This window comes from Centroberyx affinis, unplaced genomic scaffold (assembly GCF_046629955.1).
Source record: "Centroberyx affinis isolate AG114_WGS23_722 - 3 ecotype Tasmania unplaced genomic scaffold, CSIRO-AGI_Caff_v1 ptg002226l_1, whole genome shotgun sequence".
Lineage (NCBI taxonomy): Eukaryota > Metazoa > Chordata > Actinopteri > Beryciformes > Berycidae > Centroberyx > Centroberyx affinis.
In genome coordinates this window covers 1-22,040 of record NW_027280526.1, presented here as the reverse complement: position 1 = coordinate 22,040, position 22,040 = coordinate 1, and the positions used below count along the sequence as shown (strand labels likewise).

Below are 22,040 nucleotides of genomic sequence, written 5' to 3'. Positions count from 1 at the left end.
TATTACCAACCAGTGTGGCGGGTGAAGCTTACCCGCCAAAAACAAATCTTACCAGTATTTGGCTCTTGGCAGGTGGAGGCCTAATCTTGGACTCTGCCGATGACTCAGTGATTACTTTGCCAGGTGCTGAGAGTTATGGCTTTCAAAATTCACTTTCAGGCTCGTGCTCTATTTTAGAACAAAAACTGCAATTCCTTGTTCGTCAGTAGAGGTCATTAAATGTAATATGTTTTTTAATTTCCCTTTCAAACATACCTAGAAATGTGTTTGATAACGTAACTGAACTTGTGCACATAAACACATGAACCTCATGATACACATGCTCTGTTCTTCTATCACTGTTTCTCCACTCTATTCATTTTGGTTAAACTTTATTACTGCAGTTTTCCTTTTATAGAAAGATGAGGCTCGCCATCTGGTGGGAACATTATGTTAATGCAGTTTGTCAGAGAGAACAGGGATTATTGTAGTTACCTAAGGAAGCCTTCCTTAAACATGGGATTCATGTATTGTATTATTATTGTAATGTACATACACACTATATATGTGTGCATATATAGTGCAGCTTCTTGGCAATGTTCATCACACAATAATCACATTAAGACATTTTCTACTGAAATGAACTCTGCACCACTCATCCAAACAGGTTGCTTTGCTGGTTTTCTTCATCTCCTGCATCTATCTGTAAATCCTCTCATCCACCTAAATGTAACCTTCACCATCCCACTGAAGAAAACACTAAGCCTAATCCTACTCCTGTGTGACCCAACATGGTGAAGCCAAACAGCAACCATTTAATGGTTAATAAAGAATTCAGAATTGGGGGACGTATCAAGGAAGATAAGGCAATGGTGACGTGTGTGTGTGTGTGTGTGTGTGTGTGTGTGTGTGTGTGTGTGTGTGCGTGTGTGTGTGTGTCTGTGTGTGCGCACATTGTTTGTGCAAATGTTCATGCATATGTGCATGTGTGTGTACATGCATAGCCGTAGCCATGTCTGTGTGTATATTTTCATGCGTATCTGTGCATTTGTGCATCTGTACATGTATTTACATGATCTAATGCATGGCATTGACTTTTCCATGGGCTTTGCTTGGTCTACAGGTGTGGTTGCAGATTGAACCTTAATCTTGTCAGTGACTGGGGTTAGGGCATGGGTTAGAAATGTCTCTCATCCTAATCCTATTATGGCTCCATTGGACAGAGAGGGATTCTGGGTGATGTATGAGGAGTTTTAGATGTGCAAGAGAGAGCTAAGCAAGTCGGCATTATGAGCCTTAAAACTACAGGCTTAAAACCCCCTGAGCTGAAACCGTGGTAGAACTGTGGTAGAACTTACCAGAACTTCCCTTCTGACGAAAAAAAACAACAAAAAACGGTATTCATAGTGGCAATAATGACAGCAGAATGGCAGCTCATGGTGCAGTTTAGTAACTCAAAGGAGTAGAAAGTGACAGGCTGAGTTGACAGCAATAGTCTGGGGCTGATTTGAGAGGGATTGTTAGTGATCTCTTCTCAGCAGCGTCTCTGCAGAGAAAGACGGGGCTAAGTAGAGCTGGATCTGTGAAGGATTGGCTGTAGGGTAACAGTGGTAAAACCAGATTTGGTGTGATGGTGATCTGAACCGTGGTTAACTCCTCTACATGCCTCTCCAGAAAGACATCCTCCAAGTGAGTTTCCTCAATATTTTCATTTGACAGATCTGATTTGATCATTTAACGGCATCTTTACCCTACTACCAGTCAAAAGTTTGGATACACACATTTTTCTTTATTTTTACTAGTTTTTACATTTTAGAATAATAGTAAAAACATAAAAACTATGAAATAACACAAATGCAATTATGCAGTGACCGAAAAAGTGTTAAACAAATCAAAACTCTTATATTTTAGATTCTTTAAAGCAGCCGCCCTTTGCCTTGATGGAAAGGCTTTGGAAAGAAATTCATACATAGGCATCAACTTCACTATTTATATTTGTCTAAAAAACACATTTCAAGCATTTTTAAGCATAAGCCTTTAGATCAAAATGGCATCATCATAATGAAACATAGTACATTCAATCAGGTGTGTCCAAATATTTAACTGGTAGTGTAAATGGTTTAATCCTTTATGCACACTAATTTCTCATCACTACTTTTGTTTCCAAACTGATTGCCTCACTTTTCACTTTTGAGGCAGAGTTCAGGTTGGTGTCTGAGTGTGTATGATTGTGTAAGCACGATCTATCCATCTTCGTCCGTGCGTGTGCAGCATCTGTGTGCTTATATGTGTTTACTACTAGTTCACTCTGAGGCAGATGGCTTTGCCAAGAATCCTATTAGTCTCCTCTCTGCACGGGGAATGTCATGGCCCCGGGGCGGACACAGCAAACATCTGAGATCCTGTCTTCCTCTCGGAGACTCCAGTACACATTCGACTCGGCTGTGATTCTGTGTTTGGCTCCTTCCTACAGCGTGAACATCTGTGGCTGCCAGCTATGCCTGCAGTGAAGGTATTGTTAGTGAGGTTTATTGTAGGACCAAGGTTGGCAGATCGGGTGGGAACTTGGAGTGCAGAACAGTATTTGTGACGCCCACATAACTGTAAAAGACCTGTAGAGAAGAGAAATAGAGAGTGTACAGGAAAACCGAGTTACAGTAGAGAGTGAAGTTTTGTCCACTCAAATGCATTTGATTTAAGAACGCTTTAGAAAAGTATTAGCCTCATAAAGGAATAGACTATAAAATCCCATATTGGTTGAGTTGATGCTTGTTGTATTATTGCAAGTATCATGATTACTGCATTACCTAGCAAATCATAAACTTGACTCTAGTTCCGTAAATACAGACACAAATTGCAACCCTAGAATATAATCTAAAGGTGTGATTGAGAAAGATATTCTAAAGCCAGTGATATTGAAATACTCCTCTCTTCACCTTTCTGATGACAGTGTATAAAGAGACACTTCTTCTCTTCTGATGAGAGGCAGTTTTGCATCATTAGATGGATGCACTGTCAGGGGTAGTTCCTAATTAGTGAAACTTCTTAGTTAATTTGAGTTTATGTGAATCCTGTTGATGTCACATTAATCCTGCCTTTCTCTGTATCTCTTTTTTTTCCACTTTCTTGTAGACTGAGTGAGAGATTAATTTCATGAGACATGATCCTGTGTACCTAATACCTGACAAAAATGGCAGGCCTAATGCCTGTTTCTCTGTTTCTCTATTCTCTCTCTCTCTCTCTCTCTCTCTCTCTCTCTCTCTCTCTCTCTCTCTCTCTCTCTCTCTCTCTCTCTCTCTCTCTCTCTCTCTCTGGTTGAGTGCACAGGGTTTTAGGATACTGTGGCTGGTTTTCAGGTGTTTTTTTAAGTGAGATGTTTTATTAAAGAACACCAAAAGTCAAAGTCTCTCTCTCTCACTCTCTCTCTCTCTCTCTCTCTCTCTCGCTCTCTCGTGCTTATGAGTTACACTCATTCTGTGCCCTATAGAAAACAAAGCAAAAGAAGCCTGAAGATGGCTCTGCACAGAACAATGGAGCTGAGAACAAGCCCCATAAAAACACCACCAAAAAAGGTGAGCAGGCCTCAAGAAAAGAGGACAGCACTCCATCAAAAGGTCAGCCTCATTCCTCTAAAATCATATACTGTACGATATATCATAATCATAAGATATTGGGTTGAATACAGTCAACATGACTGTTTAACATGATTACCGAACCGCATAAAGCAGTGCAGTTTTCCATCTTATCTTTTTACATTGCATTAGCTGGAAAAGCAGTAAAGAAAAAGAAAACTAAAAAAGAGAAGAATAAACTGGAGACCTCAGAGAAGGGAATGAACAAGAAAACAAAAAGTACACAAAAGGAAAAGAAAGGTAAGACTGTCTCTTATTTGTATCTGACAACCAGAGAGAAAGTACCATGTTCACGTGTTTGTTATGTGTCATTTCTTATTGTCTGTTTCGGGTGATGAAGATGATAATGATGATGAAGATTACACACTTTTGAAGAAGACAAAGACAAAATCCTCAAACGAGAGTAATGTTGCCAAAGAGAAGAAGACCAAAGCCAAAGGTTAGTAAGCAGCTCTAATGATTACTTCCTAGCCAGTAGAGTCCATTAATGGAAGCAGGAAATTAAATAATAGCTGATGCAATAAACAATCAATGCTGCACTGATGATATATGATTGCTGACAATTCTGTATACATGTCAATACTTACACATTTTTAAAAACATGAATAGAACATGACAATTCAAAGCTTTCTAAATTCAAGACATACTGAGGCATTAGGTAGTTATATCTTGATGAAACATGTTTAAATGTGTAAATAGTGTAAGTGTCATGTGTCTTGTCCTTTGACTTTTAGCATGGCCCACAGAGCAAACTGAGAATATAAGCAATCCTACTTCTCCTGTGTACTTACACAATCACAATCCATTCTTGAAGCTAAGCTTATTACTTCACAAGCTGACCTAGTAATCCAGGTGCTTGGAAAACAGACCTAGTATCACATGTATATTGCAATCTATTGCTCTACTTTATTTTCTAAAAGTAAATATTTACTTTCAGAAAATAAAAATAACAGCAAAGCTGATCAGTTCCACATCAGTTCCTCTATGTTCCACATCAATGGCCATAAACCTTGAACTTAATCACTAAAGGTGACAAAGCTGTCAAACTCTGTCCTATTCCATATAATCACTCAAAACATGTCACCATAGCTGATGGATTTTGTAAGATAAATTTTAATATGATATGATAAAATCATATAATATCATGACATAAAATCAGTCACTATTGTGGTATGTTGTTGTTTCTCCTTTTTCAGCAACAAAGTGTGAAAGTGACAGTGAGAGTGAGTCTGACAACAAACCCAATAAGAGCAAGAAGTCCAGCCGCACTTCCGTCCCTGCTTCCCTCTTCCAGACTAATGGGAAGGACGAGAGCAAAGCTCTCAAGTACAAGCACAAGAGAGAGAGTAAGAAAGGTAAGTTTTGTCTTTGCAGCATTTTAGAAAGACATCAAATCCTTCTGATATAGATATAGAGCTGCTTGCCATCTTCTGCGTACATGATTGTTAAACTGTTCCATCGTATGATATCAATGTTATCAAATGATTTAACTATCAAGTCCCTTTCCAATTACCTATGTATCCTCTTCTGCATCCTTCTTCCTTAATCCCTCTCCTCCAACTCTCCATCTGCTTCATGCTCAGCCAAGTCAGAGGAAATCAACGCAGACAGCACAATGAAAAAGAAAAACAAAAGAAAAGGAAAGAAGGGCAAGAAGGTTGAGTATATGATCTATATTACTGCACTATTGTGGTGAAAGGGAGCAGAAGAATGACATTTCTGTTTCTTGTTGTTTTTGCAGGATGAAGAGAGGCCTACCTCACCAGAGATTGAAATTAACGATCTTGAAGAGTTTGTCCTCCAGCCGGCTCCTGAGGGAGTGACAGTGAGGTGTAAAGTAACGAGGGATAAAAGAGGGGTGGACCGAGGCTTCTTTCCTATGTACTACCTACACTTGGACAATGAGAAAAAGGCGAGGGGAGAGGACCTCTTCAACATTAACAGTGACATGGAAAGATGTCGCCATTAGTTGTGACTAAATAAAATGAAAGCAATCCTATCTCTTCTCCCAGGTGTTTCTGCTAGCTGGGAGGAAACGAAAAAAGAGCACCACCTCTAACTACCTGATCTCCATCGATGCCACAGACCTCAGCCGAGGAGGGGAGCACTTCGTAGGCAAGCTGAGGTACAGAGAGACATGTTCGCACTCGTTTTCCAGACTCAGCCGACTGTCAAAAAACAACAAGGGAAATCAAACTGATGTCTTACGTAATCTGTGTTCTGAATTTCATCACAGGTTGTTTGCATGTGTGTGTTTATATGCATGTGTGCGTGTCTGTGTACGCGTGTGTGTGTGTATTTGTTTGTGTTTTTCAGGTCTAACCTGTTGGGCACCAAGTTCACAGTGTTTGACACCGGTCTGAACCCAGACAGAGCTCTCAGAGACTTGTCCAATGCCAGACAGGAGCTGGCTGCCGTCATATATGTATGTGAGTCAATAATCAACATGTGTACAAGTCTCATCTTGATTGGTTCGATGTTGTTTGATGATTTTTATTATTATTTATTCTTGCATGTGTCAGGAAAAAGTTATTTCTGGCAGCACTAATCAATGAAATCTAAATGTTTTGCAGGAGACAAATGTTCTTGGATTGAAAGGCCCTCGGAGGATGACTGTTGTTATTCCTGGGATGGATGAGGACAGCAAGAGAGTCCCCATCCGAGCTCGTAATGTAGGTTCAGACCATTCAAAACACCCTAACTACTAGGAATATATTACTGCTGTTTGATGAAAACGTAGTGACTCTGATTTAGCTGTCTTCCATTCTTGTTTATCAGCCAGAAAGTTGAAGTGCCCCTTTACGTTCAGAGCAGCTTTCATTAACCCAGAACCAATAAAACCTAATCAAAACACATTGTATGGTTAAACAAATGCATGGCCTTTGCTGGAAATCCAGTGTTTCTTAATTCCTGGAAAGAAGAGACATGACATTTTCATCGGTCAGCAGCAGCATGAGCCTATGTAACTCATTGTCCATTACTGGGACAGTAGTGCCCTCCAGAGGCCATACACATGTCCAGCATCCGTCCAAAGTAGCTGCACCATACTGGAAACAGGGGCTTATTGTCAGCAGTTGAGAAGCATATAGAGCTTAAGAGGGTTTAAGGGTCTTTGTCAGTCTTGTGACTTTGTGTTCTGGGGTCATTACATTTCCTAATACAATAGAGTCACTGTTACATGACTGTTATATGATGATTCCTCTAACCAATCTCATCACCCTTGTCAGTATGGGAGAGCCACAGGTGACAAAAATCATTAACTCAGCATTATCTATTTTAAATTTAGGAAGGGGGTTTGTGTATTTTGAAAGACTTTTTTGCTTTTTGTCTATGTGTGTGTGTGTGTGTGTGTGTGTGTGTAGGACAACGATGGCCTGCTTATGCGCTACCAGAACAGGCAGATGGAGAACCTCATTGAGCTGCACAATAAGCCACCGGTGTGGAACGATGGCACGGCCTCCTATGCGCTCAATTTCCACGGCCGAGTCACCCAGGCTTCTGTCAAGAACTTCCAGATTGTCCACAGCAAAGACCGTAAGCATCGACTATAGCTAACTCTAACTTTAATCAACATTAAATATTTATAGGCCTATTCAGCCCTACAGAATGTCAGTTATATTCAGTCTGATCCACCCTGATATGAATCCAGTGTGATGAGAGGTGTGGTCTCTTTTTCCCCCAGACAGTTACATCGTGCTGCAGTTTGGCCGGGTGGCAGATGACATGTTTACTCTGGACTACAAGTATCCCATGTGTGCAGTCCAGGCGTTTGCTCTGGCCTTGTCCAGCTTCGATGGCAAACTGGCCTGTGAATAACCACACATCAATTTCCTTGTAACATGGAAGTACTTGCTCACACACTGGAAGTGTTCGTCCACTCACAACTACCCTTGGGCATTATCAAGGCCGTACTTATATGTGTTAAAGTGTCAACAAGTGCCATGTGTGCAGCTCTTCAACATGCAACATTCAGTATGTTTTACACACAGATGCAATGTAGCAGACACCCTCTGACCTCGATGGAGACAATTGCAGGGTGGAAGTTTAACAAAGGGTTCCACCAAGTTCATGTTATTGTCAACCACCGGTTTTAACCTTTTTAAATACTGTGTATAATGTAATAAAATAATGGTTGACTGCATGTTTGCTAGTAAAAATAGCCTTCTGGATTTTTCATTTTATTATGGATTATGTTCACTTGATATTTTTATGGATAATGTGGTAGTCTCACTGAATTTGACAGGAAGTCGTGGGCGCAACAGTATTTGTGTGTGTGTGTGTGTGTGTGTGTGTGTGTGCATGTGTAGGCCTACACAGTTGATAAGACTTTAAAAACGTTATCACAATAAGAACATCTCCTTTTACCTTTTACTTTGATCTTTAACTTAATTAAATTTTTGCTGTCCTTTTTCATCGTATTTGTATTGTTGTATATCCTCTGTATGGTGATGTTGGATGTCATCATTTTCTTCATGAGCTAATTTATAGTTGCTTGGTTCACTTACCTATCCCTTACTAATAGTGATATCTTAAGAAATGGGAAAAAAAAAATAGCAGCGTAAGACAAAGCCACTATAAGCTCACTGCTGATTATTATTATATTATAGGAACTTAGTAATATAATGAAATAAAAAAATAATAATAACAGTGTACCATAAGGTTACTATAAGCTCACTATTGAATACCACAGACACACCGGAACTCCCTATAGGACTAGGAATATTCTAGGAACATTGTAGTGATATCATTGGGAAAAAAAATAATAGTGTACTATACGGTACTATAAGCTCACTATTGAATACCACAAACACACTATAGCTCCTTATAGGACTATTATAGGAAATTTGTAGCGATATCATAGGAAATAAAAAATAACAGTGAATAATAACATTACTATAAACACACTGTTGAGTACCAGAGACACACTATAACTCTATAAAGAAATATTATCGTGTTTTGTTTTTTTTCCGTTAGCAATGGTGTTTCTGCAGATTGTCTTTGAAACAGAGCAAGCTACCACCAACACCGACACCACCCCTCATATCCCTCTGCTCCAAACCAGAGGCTGATGTCATGGGAGGAGTTTGCTTTGGGACCCACAAAACTTTTATTTTTTGTTGCGTGCGCGTGTTTCAACGCCACGCCTCTGTGCGTTTTCCTCCGTGCGTTGATTTCATACCAAACTCATACTTGGCATTCCGCCTTTTTCTGTCAAACACGAAAAGTTTCTGAGGAAATATTCACGAGTCGGAAAGCCATCTGAGATAATTTGCCGTTAAAAAGGAGAGTTTGCCTCCAACAGCAGAGGAGAAAAGCCGTTGTAAGGTGAGTGTTGAGCTCTCCGATAGTTCTTTGTTATGTGCAGCAACTTTCATGCAGCAGCTGCTTCGCTTCGTGTGCGCTTGAAGTTTTGGGATATTTGTCATATTTCGCATTTCCCGGGTCCGCTTTGCTGATTCAGAGCCTCGTGTTTTAGCTAGGAGTCCCTCCGTGATTTAGTCAGCCACCCGTACTGTAATGGCGATGAGTTTTTAGACGTCTCTCGGACTTAGTTTGGACTTTGTTGAGGTATTATTAGCTCGCAAGCTAACCGACTAGCATGTCAACTCGAGCGTTTAGCAACGGCTTGCCTGCGTCTGTAATGTGTCCTCGGAGAGATAGAAAATATAACTTTTAGTTAGCGTGTGTAAAGTTTTTGGGCTCACAGATCATAGCAACTATATAGGTTTTATTACAGTTGCGAGGCCCAGCTACATGGAAGTATTTCCCTTGGGATCAAAGACAGATTTTGCCAACTCACAGTTGGCTAGGCGGCTTCCCTCCAGCGAATGTGATTTTGTTTTTTCTCTCATACAGGCTTACCAGATGGGATTCATTTCTTGTGATTGTGAAACTCTAAACAACATGTAAGACTGGTCTTACAGGTTCAACAGAAGCCAGAGGAAGAAATGACACCTTTTGCTTGGGTCCAATACACTAAATGTCTTGACTCATTAACATTAGTTTGGTAGGAGACAAGACATTGAGGCTCATGTTAATCTTAGTTCATTTGTTATAAAAAGTTTAGAAAGTTCTTTAAAAGTCAACTAATTGGGTCAGGGAAATCTGGAAGTGCTGTGATGAAATCCAGCATGGGTAATCATAATATCTGTGATGTTCCCATTGGAGCAGAATGCAGCCCATAATATGCATGTGTCTTGTCTGTGTTTGCTGAGCTCATAGCTTTATTTAGCTCAACGCTGCCCCGGCTCCTGCTGGCTCCTCAATGCACTAAACACATGACCTTTTGGCCACTGGGAGCTAAATTGAAACCGGCGGAGCTGTGTGTCTCTCCAGTGCATAATCTTGAAACTTTACATCACCGCTATGGAGACCTACTGTGGCAAATGGCAAGGCTGCAGCCAACTCCCTCAGCCCCATCAATTCAAATTCTAGGCAAAATTGCTCAGCAATACACTCACCCCTTGTACATAATTTATCGTCAATCATCTTGAGTTAACTGAAGTGATTGAATCAAAAGTGAATCAGATCCAGTCGTGCCAAACAGGCCTGGTAGCAACAGCGTCTGCACTGTTCCCAGTCTCAGACCTCTCGCACAGTAAGGTTTTAAGACAATCAAACCTCCTCCCCTCGGATATCAGTGCAAAATGTTCCGTTAGGCTTTGCTCTTTCCTAACCGACTCACCAGGGTCTGCCTAATCTCTATGGCAACAGCACGGCCCTGTCAGCGGTGATTGAAACTGGGAAGGCCCTGTGCTGAGTGTGTCCAATAAGCCCACCACAGCAGGGGAAGCTCTGCGACCACAGAGATCCTCTATGGATCCTCTGTGGTAAGGACCATGTTAGCCACACTCTGGAAAACATTACACACCAGACCACATCCATGTTACGTATGTGCGCCTGTGTTTGAGGAGACTTGGAGCATCCTCAACAATAACAAAAGAATGTGTAATTTCCTCATGTGGCCAATGCAGGCCAGGTCACCGGCAACTGGGGAATTAGTATGGCGCAAGTCTGTCTTGTAAGCTGGTTTCTCTCTAAAGGGAAATGAACTGGTCTTGCCATCAACAAATGTGGTTGTTAATTCACGTGAGACCCTACTGAATTTCACATCTATCTTTATAACCCAGTGGAATCACCACTAACCTTCATGGCTAGACCAACTGGTGGTGTCTTCGTTGACCTTGGCCAGTGTCTCTTATAAATTCACAAGCTCTTAATGTTTTGCCATGTTGCTTGTCAGGTCTTTAACCGCCAATGCCAGTGCTATTAATACACCCTGTCCCCGTAGAGGCTGAAACGACTTCAGACGAATCCGATCTCACTCTGGGTGAAGTGTGGAGACATCTAGAGTCTGAAAAATCTGTCGCCATTCTTGGCAGCCACAGGCTTAATCCTGGACCTGGACCTGTCCCCCCCCCTCCCCCCAATATGTCTGTTGGAGACTGGCAAGATGAGGCGCAATGCTACCAGCCATGACCTATATTTTGATTTTCTTGAATTGCCTTTCATGGCGTTTCCTGGTGGTTTAGCAGATGAAGATAGATATGACATACACTCAACATTTCAAATCCGACTTATGACCTATGTCGCATACTATCCCATCTCTCTCTCTACCTTCTTTCCCGTCATACTCCACTATATATCTTGCCACAAAATTATAAAAAAAAATCTGTTATGTAGGCTATTTCTCCTTATCTGGTTTTCCTCTGTGTCCAAGGTGTGTTGTGGCCGGAGCCGTCATCATTGCGTCGGAGTGGAGTTGCCGTGGCAGCCCTGATGGGGCTCAGGAGGATGGTGCCAACGGGGAGGGGCTTGGGGATGGGGCAGACCGGGGTTTGGACGGGGACCCCGAGGGTGTGTGGAGCCCCGACATTGAGCAGAGCTTTCAGGAAGCTCTGGCCATCTACCCACCCTGCGGCAGGAGGAAGATCATACTTTCAGACGAGGGCAAGATGTATGGTGAGGAATCGCTCCAGAGCATTGCTGTCCTAACACATTGATTGATTGACGCAAGCACAACCCTCCTTTTATCTCTTCCCTGCTCCAGTGTCTTTCTTAGTTCAAAGTCCAGAAGTGTAGGCCTACATGTCTGTTGTAAATGCTGAGATACTTGTATAGGTCCTGAAATGAAATTATGTGATGGCAAGGGAGAACGTAACTTGACCCAGCCTGTGAGAGGGGTTAGACCAAACCTTTTCTGTCATGGAACCCCAAATAGCTGCACATTACACAGGGTTCCCATGGGCCTTGAAAATTTGTGGATTTCAGAAAAATAAAACAAGGCCTTAAATGGTTTCGAATGGGATGGCCTTGAAAATACTTGATTTCTCTCTGGACCTTTCCCTGTCTTGGCATCAGCACTTCACATCCTGAGGAAAACCCTGTGGAGATTTGCATTGATATAGCAGCAATTATAAAATGATTTCACCAGGATTTCTTGACTTGACAAGATTATGAGTAAAAAAAAAAAATGGTGCCTTTGTGATGTCAAATTTTGACCAATGTCGCAATTTACCCAAAAACAGGAGAATTTTGAATCCTTGAATTTGAACAAGAAACAAACTTGAAAACTTTAAAGTCCTTGAATTTGATGTTCAAGTGAGTGTGGGAAGCCTGGTTAGACCACAGACCCCCACTGGTAAGATTTTGTACTAAGGAACACCATCTGAGAAGATTTTTGTTGTTAGTGTAACCTTAGAACAATATTGAGCAGGTCTTGGACCTCTTAAAGGTAAGCAGCCAGACACCGGAGTAGTTTACCAAAAATAATCTTTATTCACAATAAGTTAATTTGAAAATACTATTGTCCTAAAGAGGCAAGTTGGATATCAAAAGCAACACGGTTCCTTGAGTACAACAACTGTTCAGATGTCAGCACAATATTCATAAATGCTTCTTTAATAAAGTGCATCAGTGCCACTATAATTTAACACAGAATTACGTAACGGGGAGGTAACAATGGGTACAGTGAAACATACATACATTCTCTCATTGCGCTAACTTACAATGAGTTTTATAACTGTGAAATTAAACTAGACCTCATTTTGCTTGGGACCCCCTGGAACCCCCTCAGGCATCTCTAGTGATCCCCAGACCGTACTTTGGAACCCAGTGGGTTAGATTACTGATCCACCTTGTTAAGATCCCTTTGTACCTAGACGATCTGCTAGCTGGTCCTATTTTGGGACAGGACCATTATCTGTGAGGTCAGAGGGCAGTCGACAGCACTGACGGGGTTAAAGGCTAGAGCAAGTTGACCTGCCAGGCCAGTTTAGGGCTGACATGTCAACATCAGGTGACTGTATCATTCAAAGGAGCAGCTTGATTGCCCATGGCCCTAATTGCGTAAAGACTGGTTCAGATTGGCTGACTGGACTGCATAACCAGTTTTGTAGAGCTTGCACGCCCACGCACTATGCTTTTCTTTTCTTTTTTTTGAGGGCCGGTTCAGGATGCTATCTGTGAGTAGAGCTTTGGTGTATTTTGACCGTATTTTCCTACCACGTATTGCAGGCCTTGGCTAGCGGCCAACATTCCCAGCATACTTCTTTTGGCTGAGGGATGGCATTCCTGCGTGCAGCAGCCTGTGCTGTGTATTTGTATGTGTGTGTGTGTGTGAGAGAGAGAGGGGGAGACAGGTTATGTGATCCCATGCGACAGAAAGGGAAGGTTTGTTTCAGCGTTGCGGCATTTTCTCCTTTTGTGGAAGTGTGGGCTCACTGTGTTGACCACCCCCATCCCCCCTTTTCTCCATAAGCGAAGACGGGCAAACTGAACACACATTCACAAACTACATCCACGCTTTAAACATAATACCCACACTCACATTAACACATAGCCTGCTAAATGGGATTAGTTTTCAGGATAATATCTGATATGTAATTGTTATTACAGGACATCTGGTTATGTCAGTGACTAATTTGTATGGGATAAGAGAGCTTGGTAATCAGTTTTTTTGGTGCCTTTTTATTGGTGTGGGCCTACTTAATGTCATGGCCAAGGGGCTGAATTTGAGCCAAGAAGAGAGGCAAAAACCTCCTTGATTGTCTACATATGTTGATGAATAACCAGACCTCTCCAGTCATAAATTGTCAACAGAATTGTCAAAAGATTCTGGGATTTCGATTAGGACTGGACTAGTTTAACTTGACAGTTTCTCCAGGGCAAGTAACCATAGGTTAAAGAGGTTGGAATCTTTACTGACATGGGCGCATGCAGTCCGTCAACATCACTGACATGGCAGATTCTGGTGCGACTAAGATCATGGACACACTCCGGTATTGATTACATTACCCTACCTCCTCCTGTTGAACTAATGCCGTCTATGCTATCACCATGATGTCACCCGTGGATTATGGTGTCTGTCGAGCATGTATTCCCGAATTAGGATGATCAGCAGACAGATCACCAGCTCTTTCACTCGCACGGTGACCCAGATAACATAGAGGCTACTTGTTTTAATGATGGTATTTTAGTAACACATTGATATTTGCAATAACCAAACCTGTTAGACCAAGCCTTATGCTTAGTATACTTTGTCCTATTATACTCAGAATGTTTTTTATTTGTTGTTGTTTTGTTTTTTTTGTTTTGTTTGTTTTTTTTTCAATTGAGATAGACTGGACCTTTTTGTGGGGTGGTGGTAGGCCGCAGACTGGGAAAAAGCTTGTGTTCAGTTTTGGGAATTGGAGCGGACTGCTGTGTCTGTGTGTCTGAGTCAGCCCCATCTGTAGATTTTGGGGAATTCTGGTAAGTCCAGAGAGGTGATGTGACTCAGCCCGAAGTGACCTAACTCCCAGCAGCATCGCCCCACTTCCCAGAAATAATGATAGTGATGATGTTGGTGCCTATGTATGTGAGATAAATGATGACAGCAGTGAAATTGACCTCAGATGCTTGATTTGGTCACTTGTCTTTAACTTCTCTTTAGTCTCCCTCTCATCTTCTCACATCTGCAGCAGAGTGAATAGTGACTCTCCCACCAGTTAGAGTAGAGATGAGCGACTCATCAGGTGAGGGTGGGAGAGAGGGAGGCAGAGAAAGAAAGAGCTGACCAGGCACTGTGTAGTGACCACGCTTTGGATGTCTGTTCACCATATGACCTCTCCTCTCTTCTTTCTGTCCGATCCCACCACTTGTCTGCTTTGGACCAGTGAGCGGGGCTAAATCTAACTCAGACACAGGCTGCACATGATGAGAATCTCACACAGTGACAAAAACTTAAAACTACACAGTTCATATAAACGCTGCTATCATATGAGGACCTCATATAGTGATGCTTTTCAGGGATAAGAAACATGCTAATATTAAGACACTTTTTTTAAATGGGTTTCAAGGACTCTAGAGTCATGGAAATTATTCAACACATAGAAAGCCAGAAACGAAATTAATTAAAACTCAACTAAAGTCAAAGTAAAAAACATATATATATATACAAAAATTGGAGTATGAGATTTTCATGTGACCGAAGTGCTATAAGAGCGCTAAATACTCAGTATCCACTTTATTAGGTACACCTTGTTTACCCAAGCAGCTCACTCCTCCAGACAGTGAGTCATGTATAAAGCATCGGTGTGAAGCATGCAGACGGGGTCGAGAAGTTCAATTACTGTTTGAGTACACATTAGAATGGGCAAGACACGTGATTTCGGCAACTTCGAACGTGGTATGAGCTTGGTGCCAGATGCACCAGTTCCAGCATCTCACAAACATCAACCCTCCTGGGATTTTCATTAACTACAGTGTCTAGAGGTTACGGAGAGTGGTGTGCTAAACAAAAAACATCTAGTTAGCGGCAGTCCTGTTGATGAAAGAGGTCAGGGGAGAATGGCATGACTCATTCTGCATGGTGACATGGACCAAGATCCCCGTGGAACATTTTCAGAACCTTGAATCCATGCTTCGAAGAATTCAGGCTGCTGTGGCAGCAAAAGGGAGTCCTGGAGTTTGGACTTTTGTAGAAGAGGTTGATCTCCACAGAATAATCATTCTCATTAGGCCAACCTAGCTGGCAGAACAGCCTAGGGGTTAGAGGGTCTGTCCAGGAAAGTCACTGGTTTGATCCCAGCAACATGCATGTGTCGTGTTGGAAGTGTTCTTCAGCAAAAAACTGAACCCCTATCTGCTCACCCATTGCAAATCTGGACAAGAGTGTCGGCTAAATGCTGTAAATGTAAAACGTAAACTGACTTGATAAAATAGATTGCCATCTCTCTTAAGGGGTTACGCCAGCAACACTATCGCTACTTTCTTTTCTCTCTCGCATAAAGGTTTTCTGTTATGTTAACACACACACAAACTGTAGCTTTTACACTGTGTGTAACCAAGGTGCTGAGATAACAGAAAACACAATGTCCCATATCTGCTTGTGTTAAGATTGTTCCACTTTATTTTATATTTATTCGTAAAAGTGCTTCCGTCTAATTTCTCAATTTCCTCTGCTCTATTCAAGGTCGCAATGAGCTGATAGCTCGCTATATCAAGCTACGCACGGGGAAGACACGCACACGCAAACAGGTATGCATGGACAGAAGACTGTTGACTGTTTGGGATACAGGGATTTGCTTAGTAGCTGCAGAACTGACCACATGGAAATGGTGGTTTTCGTGAGTGGTTTCCACCAGTGAATGTTATTAATTGAATATGGCTCCTTTGACAATAGAGAATGATTCTTATATTATGTGAATTCAGCTATAGTGTTTTTTTTCCATGTTAATGTGTGTGATTTCATGTGGGTAACCCTGGCCCCCTACACTCTAGGTGTCTAGTCACATTCAGGTTCTGGCACGCAAGAGGGTACGAGAATACCAGGCGGGCATCAAGGTGGGTGCCATCTGAATCACGCACGCTCTCCCTTCCCTCTGTAGTCACATCCCCTCTTCTTTTCCTCTCCTTTCCTTTTTTTCCCACCCCTCCTCTTCCCTTCATCCTGTCTTTCTTCAGGTCTCTAGTCACCTGCAAGTCTTGGCCAGGAGAAAGTCTCGTGAGATTCAGTCTAAGCTGAAGGTATAAACGCTCACTGACACTGCCTTGCTAGCCGCTTCGCTCTGCCTGTGGCCCAAATCCAGCCTGACCCCTTAAACCCCGTAGATGTCTTTGTCGAGGCTAGGTCTAGGAGTTAGGTGTGTGAATGCAGATCATCAATAGGGGGCTGAGGGAGTGCTGCTTACTATGGCTGTGCGAGCAGGGAGGAGCTGGTTTAGGCTCAACATAGCTTTGCAAACTAATTATATTTTGAAGCATTTATATTTGAGTGCTTGTAATGTGCTTTGAATGTTCTCACTCACTCGCCCTCCCTCCATGTTTGCAGTCATGTGGCATTGATCAGTGTGAGGCCAGATGTTTGCAGTGTGTTTGGGTATCATAACTGTGGGAGAGGAGTTGTTGCTGTAGTGCTGGCTATAATGTTAAACTGTTTGCAGGGTTCAGGAGGGTTGTGACATTTGCATGAGTTTCAGTAACAAGCTTAGTTGACCCAAGAATGTGCATGGCTCTAGAAATGCACATGAATGCCTGCGCACGCATACACAAGGGAGTTTTCATTTTTAATGTGCTCCTTATATACATGCATACGTGTAGACTTATCGTTTTTTTTCCTTCCATGTATTTCTGTTCTCCTCATTCTGCCTTCTGCCTATTGGGCGTCCACCCCCCCCCCATCCCTCCCCCCCCAATCCTTTTTATCTTCTCTGTCTCAGCGCTTTTCTTCTGGTTTTATTCTGCACTGTGATTAAGGTTCTTCATGATTTTGTGCCAAAGGCATTCAACTTGCTGCCCTCTAATACACAGTTAGAAAGGGCAGCAGTTTCAAACTTCTTCTGCTTCAGTACATTTTCCAATACATTCATCTTCTTCTGTTGTCAGTACTCGTCATAAAGGTGGTACAGGATAATAGGAAGTAACTTGCCATGTCAATATAAGGTGAATGTGTTATGCTGACTGTGAGTGTTGGTAGATGTGTTGGTAGATTCAGGCTATAGTCAGGGGTTTTATGTTGTGAGGAAAGTTTTGTACCTTATTACCTATGCCTGATGGCGAGTGTGTGTGACCCACTTATTTCTCCAATGTTTTGAAGTCCATTAATAATGTGTGTCTTCTTTGCCATAGGCCATGAACTTGGTAAGTTTTGGTTCAACTACAGTTTTCTGCTTCAGGCTTTGTGCTTAGTGGTTGGCATTACGTTATCGCTAGTCCACAATCCAGTCCCACTGCCAAACTCCAATACCCCTTCATTGTGTTTTTTTTTTTTAGTGGCATTAGTTAACTACTGGTGATGGCTCCAGTTAGCTCTCCTAATACCAGCCTGCTATTTTGGTGTGCCTCCCGCTTTGGCACCCCCCTATACCTGCTTTGCACTCTGTCCTGCTCTCCATGTCTCTCCTCCTTCTTCAGTCTCCTACTTCTCATACTTAGTGCACCATGCTGGCTGGCTGGCTGTCTAAACTGGCTTTGGAAAGTTACCCAAAATTTATTAGGAGCATGATTATTGAGAGAGATATATATTCTGTATTGCCTTCTCTCTCTCTCGTTCTCACTCAGGACCAGGCATCCAAAGACAAGGCCCTGCAGACAGTAGCAAACCTCTCATCAGCTCAGATTGTCTCTGCTAGCGTAATGAAACCCCAGACCCCCTTCCCTCCGCCAGTCAGGGTGAGACATACAAACACAAACACAAACACACACACACACACATCTGTACTTTTCTACATTCTCAATAATTTAATTCATCATGTTTTTCCCTTCCTCCCTTTGTCTAGTTTTGGCCTGGCCCAATGCCAGGACAGCCTGGACATTCTCAGGAGTAAGTATCACCGGGAGATTAGTGGGTTTTGTTTGAGAACTGAAACCGGAGAATATTGCATTCTTTAGCTGGTACAATTACTCATTTTTTGGCTCGCAACATCTCATTTTTTTTCTTCTACAGCATCAAGCCCTTTGCACAGCCCCCGTACACCACACTACCAGCCCCTGTCCCCACGTCCATCAGTAAGTGTGAGCACAAACACACTCAGCTGAGTTATCATCATGATTATTATCACTGTTATGTGAATTATGTTTTCCTGTTTTGAATGTTTGATAGGTTATGACCCCCTGCCGACCCCCCGCCCTGCAGCCATAGCAGCTCCAGTATGGCAAGACAGAACCATCGCCTCAGAGAAACTACGGCTACTGGAGTACTCTGCTTTTATGGAGAGCCAGAGAGAGACAGAGACGGTACACACACACACTATGCCTTTTATTGAGAAGTCAATGATATAAAATGTAGCAAAACCCCCATACCGTCTGTCCCTCCCTCCTTCCTTCCTGCCCTCCCCTCTCTTCCTCACTGCGTCCCTTTTGTTCCTTACAGTATAAACACCTTTTTGTACACATTGGCCAGTCGAACCCGGGCTACAGCGACCCTGTGTTGGAGTCGGTAGACGTACGGCAGATCTACGACAAGTTCCCCGAGAAGAAGGGAGGCCTGAAGGAGCTCTATGAAAAAGGGCCGCACAACGCCTTCTTCCTCGTCAAGTTCTGGGTCAGTACACACACCAGAGTTCATACTCGGCATGGAATTTCTGGAACTCCTGGAATTTTGAGAGGTGTATTCCAGAACCGGGAACTTCTGGGAATTTGATTTGATTCATTGGGGATGGAGAATTTTACAAATGGAGCACTTTACCAAAATATACCAGAATGTATTTTACAACTTGTTTCACAAATTCAGTGCATGAGATGGTATAGGTTTCAGCTGTTTTCATACATGCAAGCCCAACTGTAGTGGAATCCAGACTGTTAACCCCTTTAGAGCTTTTCTGAGCGGAAAAATATTAACAAACCAGGAAGGAATAAAAATGCATAGCTCATTGGAGTGCTCTGTCTTTGTTATGTAAAGTAAGGGAATTTTACTGCAGGGCCACGGTGGGAATCCTGACACACAAACATATGTAGGTATACACACATAGGAGATGGGGTGTTTTGCGCATCAGAGTGTGTCTGTCCTTGACCTTAGGTTTCCTCTAAACCAGTAGAGGAAACGTAAGGTCAAGGACAGATACACTGTGTTTCTGTCTCTGTCCTCACTCACTCTCAATCTGTGTTTTGTGCTCGTTCCAGGCGGACCTGAGCAGTGACGTCGAGGAGGGTTCCGGTGCGTTCTACGGTGTGAGCAGCCAGTACAGTGGGACAGAGAACATCACCATCAGTGTCTCCACCAAGGTCTGCTCCTTTGGCAAACAGGTGGTGGAGAAGGTTGAGGTGAGAGAGACACTTGTTAAATCAACTCAATATTTTCATTGGCATTGATTGTATTGCATATCGAAGCATCAACATGCATTTTAATTTTTATGCGCGTGTGTATTTTCCCATCCAGACAGAATATGCTCGTGTGGAAGGAGGGAAGTGTGTGTTTCGCATCCACCGTTCACCCATGTGTGAATATATGATCAACTTCATCCACAAACTGAAACACCTGCCAGAGAAATACATGATGAACAGTGTACTGGAGAACTTTACCATCCTACAGGTGTGTGTGAATGTGTGCTTCTGTGTTATTTCCTATATATGTGGGGCTGGTGTGTTGGTTCATTTGTGTGTTTTGTTAATTTATTTGTGATTGTGTCCCAGACCCCCAGCAATCGTTTTTTTTGTCTCCTGTCTCTCGCTAGGTGGTGTCCAACAGAGAAACTCAGGAGACTCTGCTGTGCATCGCCTTTGTGTTTGAGGTGTCCACCAGTGAACACGGAGCACAGTACCACGTTTACCGGCTAGTCAAGGACTAGCGCGCTGCCCACCGCATTGTGTACATGCAGAGACTCTCTCCATAGACTTTTTGATACACTTAAAACACTATTTCCAGCTCAGACACACAGATTCCCATCCTCTACTCAAACACCTGTCAGACCAAGAGTCACACTGCAGTCACACCCAGTTGTTTAATGTGTATGTATCTCCATTGCTGCAAGCTATTCACACGTTTCTCACAAAGATCCCGAGGTTTGAACGCACTGAGGTGAAATTTATTTGGTATGGGTATTGACGAAAATGTGGTTTTATTCTTTGTATAAATGCGAATTTAGTATTGTGGCGTTATACCTGTAATTAGCCAGCTACAGAAAATTTATTCTGCACATTGCCCACTATCTGGCTCAACACATCACAGCTCAATATCATTTTTCATCATAAATGTTATTACCTGACAAAATGTTATGAAAAGATCACAAAAAGGTTCCAAAACCAAGGTAAAACTACACCCAGTTGAACGGACACATGGTTTCACAAAGTGGGATTTCTCCATCATCTGCATTGCAAACAACACAGTGTGAATACAGCTGTAGCAGAATGTGTTGCCCTGGTTACGGATGTTCTCATTTACTGGGAACTTCCATTGTAACGCACATGCATTCACGTCACTGGTGCGACTGTGGTGTGAGGGGGGAGTTTGAATACAAATTGGCGAACGAAGCATCCTATCAGTGTTAAATGTAACTACCACAATGTCTGTTTTTCTACATTTTGTACTAACTCTGAAAGGTAGGAATTGATCGAGTCTGCCACGGTGTATGTGTCCTCTATCGCTGCTTAGTGTGGAAACATTATCTTCAGTTGGTTTAATCAAAGACATAGGGATCGTTTGGTAGAGAGTCGGGGCTTGCCTCTTACCAGAAAGTCCAGATCTGGCAGTAAACAGGCAAGCAATACACGTAATGCACTACATATTAAAGTGTAAAAGTCATATTTATGTATATTTGAGTATTATGGTATTAAAAGGGGAAAGTTATCCATCATTTTTACAGTCAGAACTTGCTGTTGAAGCTTTCTAATGGTACGTGGTGTGTGAGGGAAAGAGATTTAGATCAAATCTCATGCAGATGTTAAGTTTGGCTCCGTTTTCTTTAGACACAGCAGAAGTGTTCACAACCAATTCCTCATCCAGTTCCACCGCCCAAAGGTGATTCACTCAATTCATTGATTGGTCTCTACTTTTTATTATCACATGTATTTTGTGTAGTTTGTTTTTTTTCACACTTAGGTGGCAGCAGAATCTTCAATGAAAGAATTATCTTTGCCGTTCATTGACACTATACTGTTTTTAATGTTTCATCTTGACAAGAGTGTGGGCTTGCTGCAGTATTTCTACCTCCACATGGGTTGGGATAAGAATGTGTTTTGGTTCATAAAGCCTTAGCCTGAGGAGCACTGATGTATAGGATGTGTACACTACACTTTTAATGGTACTGTTTATAAGCCAACACAAGGTAAATAGACTCATTTTGTAAAGGTGAATTTTGTATTTTATCAGCACAGCTAGAAGTATTACACCAAACGTCATAAATGAGGTGGATTTTGGCTGTTTCATTTTTAATTAATGTATGCAAAACCTCAAGGTACAGACCCACGCTTAGGTCACCACTTGTGCACTGGGGTAAATTTTTGCCTGATAAC

At 42.2% G+C, this 22,040-nt stretch overlaps 2 protein-coding genes across 2 annotated transcripts; both read left to right on the top strand.

Annotated features, from left to right (window-relative positions):
• The first annotated feature begins 1,641 nt into the window (after positions 1 to 1,641).
• Positions 1,642 to 7,427, top strand: LOC139655273 (tubby-related protein 1-like). Its single transcript, XM_071532629.1, has 12 exons — positions 1,642 to 1,668; positions 3,467 to 3,593; positions 3,744 to 3,852; positions 3,938 to 4,050; positions 4,808 to 4,975; positions 5,195 to 5,268; positions 5,353 to 5,523; positions 5,624 to 5,736; positions 5,928 to 6,036; positions 6,185 to 6,283; positions 6,974 to 7,145; positions 7,294 to 7,427. Exons 1-12 carry the CDS (start codon positions 1,642 to 1,644, stop codon positions 7,425 to 7,427), a joined length of 1,416 nt encoding a protein of 471 aa, XP_071388730.1.
• A 3,000-nt stretch (positions 7,428 to 10,427) lies between these two features.
• LOC139655275 (transcriptional enhancer factor TEF-5-like) lies at positions 10,428 to 22,034 on the top strand. The gene is made up of 13 exons (XM_071532631.1): positions 10,428 to 10,441; positions 11,332 to 11,573; positions 16,066 to 16,130; positions 16,374 to 16,436; positions 17,721 to 17,732; positions 18,153 to 18,263; positions 18,371 to 18,414; positions 18,538 to 18,599; positions 18,694 to 18,827; positions 18,964 to 19,134; positions 19,713 to 19,853; positions 19,969 to 20,121; positions 20,264 to 22,034. The coding sequence occupies exons 1-13, from the start codon at positions 10,428 to 10,430 to the stop codon at positions 20,375 to 20,377; spliced, it is 1,326 nt and encodes a 441-aa protein (XP_071388732.1). The 3' UTR covers positions 20,378 to 22,034.
• The last annotated feature ends 6 nt before the right edge of the window (positions 22,035 to 22,040 follow it).

Bases quoted from the DNA above. Each gene is read 5' to 3' on its own strand.
- LOC139655275 (XM_071532631.1), top strand. The intron at 18,828-18,963 runs GTACACACACAC...TGTTCCTTACAG, and splicing joins GCCAGAGAGAGACAGAGACG to TATAAACACCTTTTTGTACA. The intron at 19,135-19,712 runs GTCAGTACACAC...TGCTCGTTCCAG, and splicing joins TCTTCCTCGTCAAGTTCTGG to GCGGACCTGAGCAGTGACGT.
- LOC139655273 (XM_071532629.1), top strand. From the start codon at position 1,642: ATGCCTCTCCAGAAAGACATCCTCCAA. The intron at 3,594-3,743 runs GTCAGCCTCATT...ACATTGCATTAG, and splicing joins GGACAGCACTCCATCAAAAG to CTGGAAAAGCAGTAAAGAAA. The intron at 7,146-7,293 runs GTAAGCATCGAC...TTTTTCCCCCAG, and splicing joins GATTGTCCACAGCAAAGACC to ACAGTTACATCGTGCTGCAG.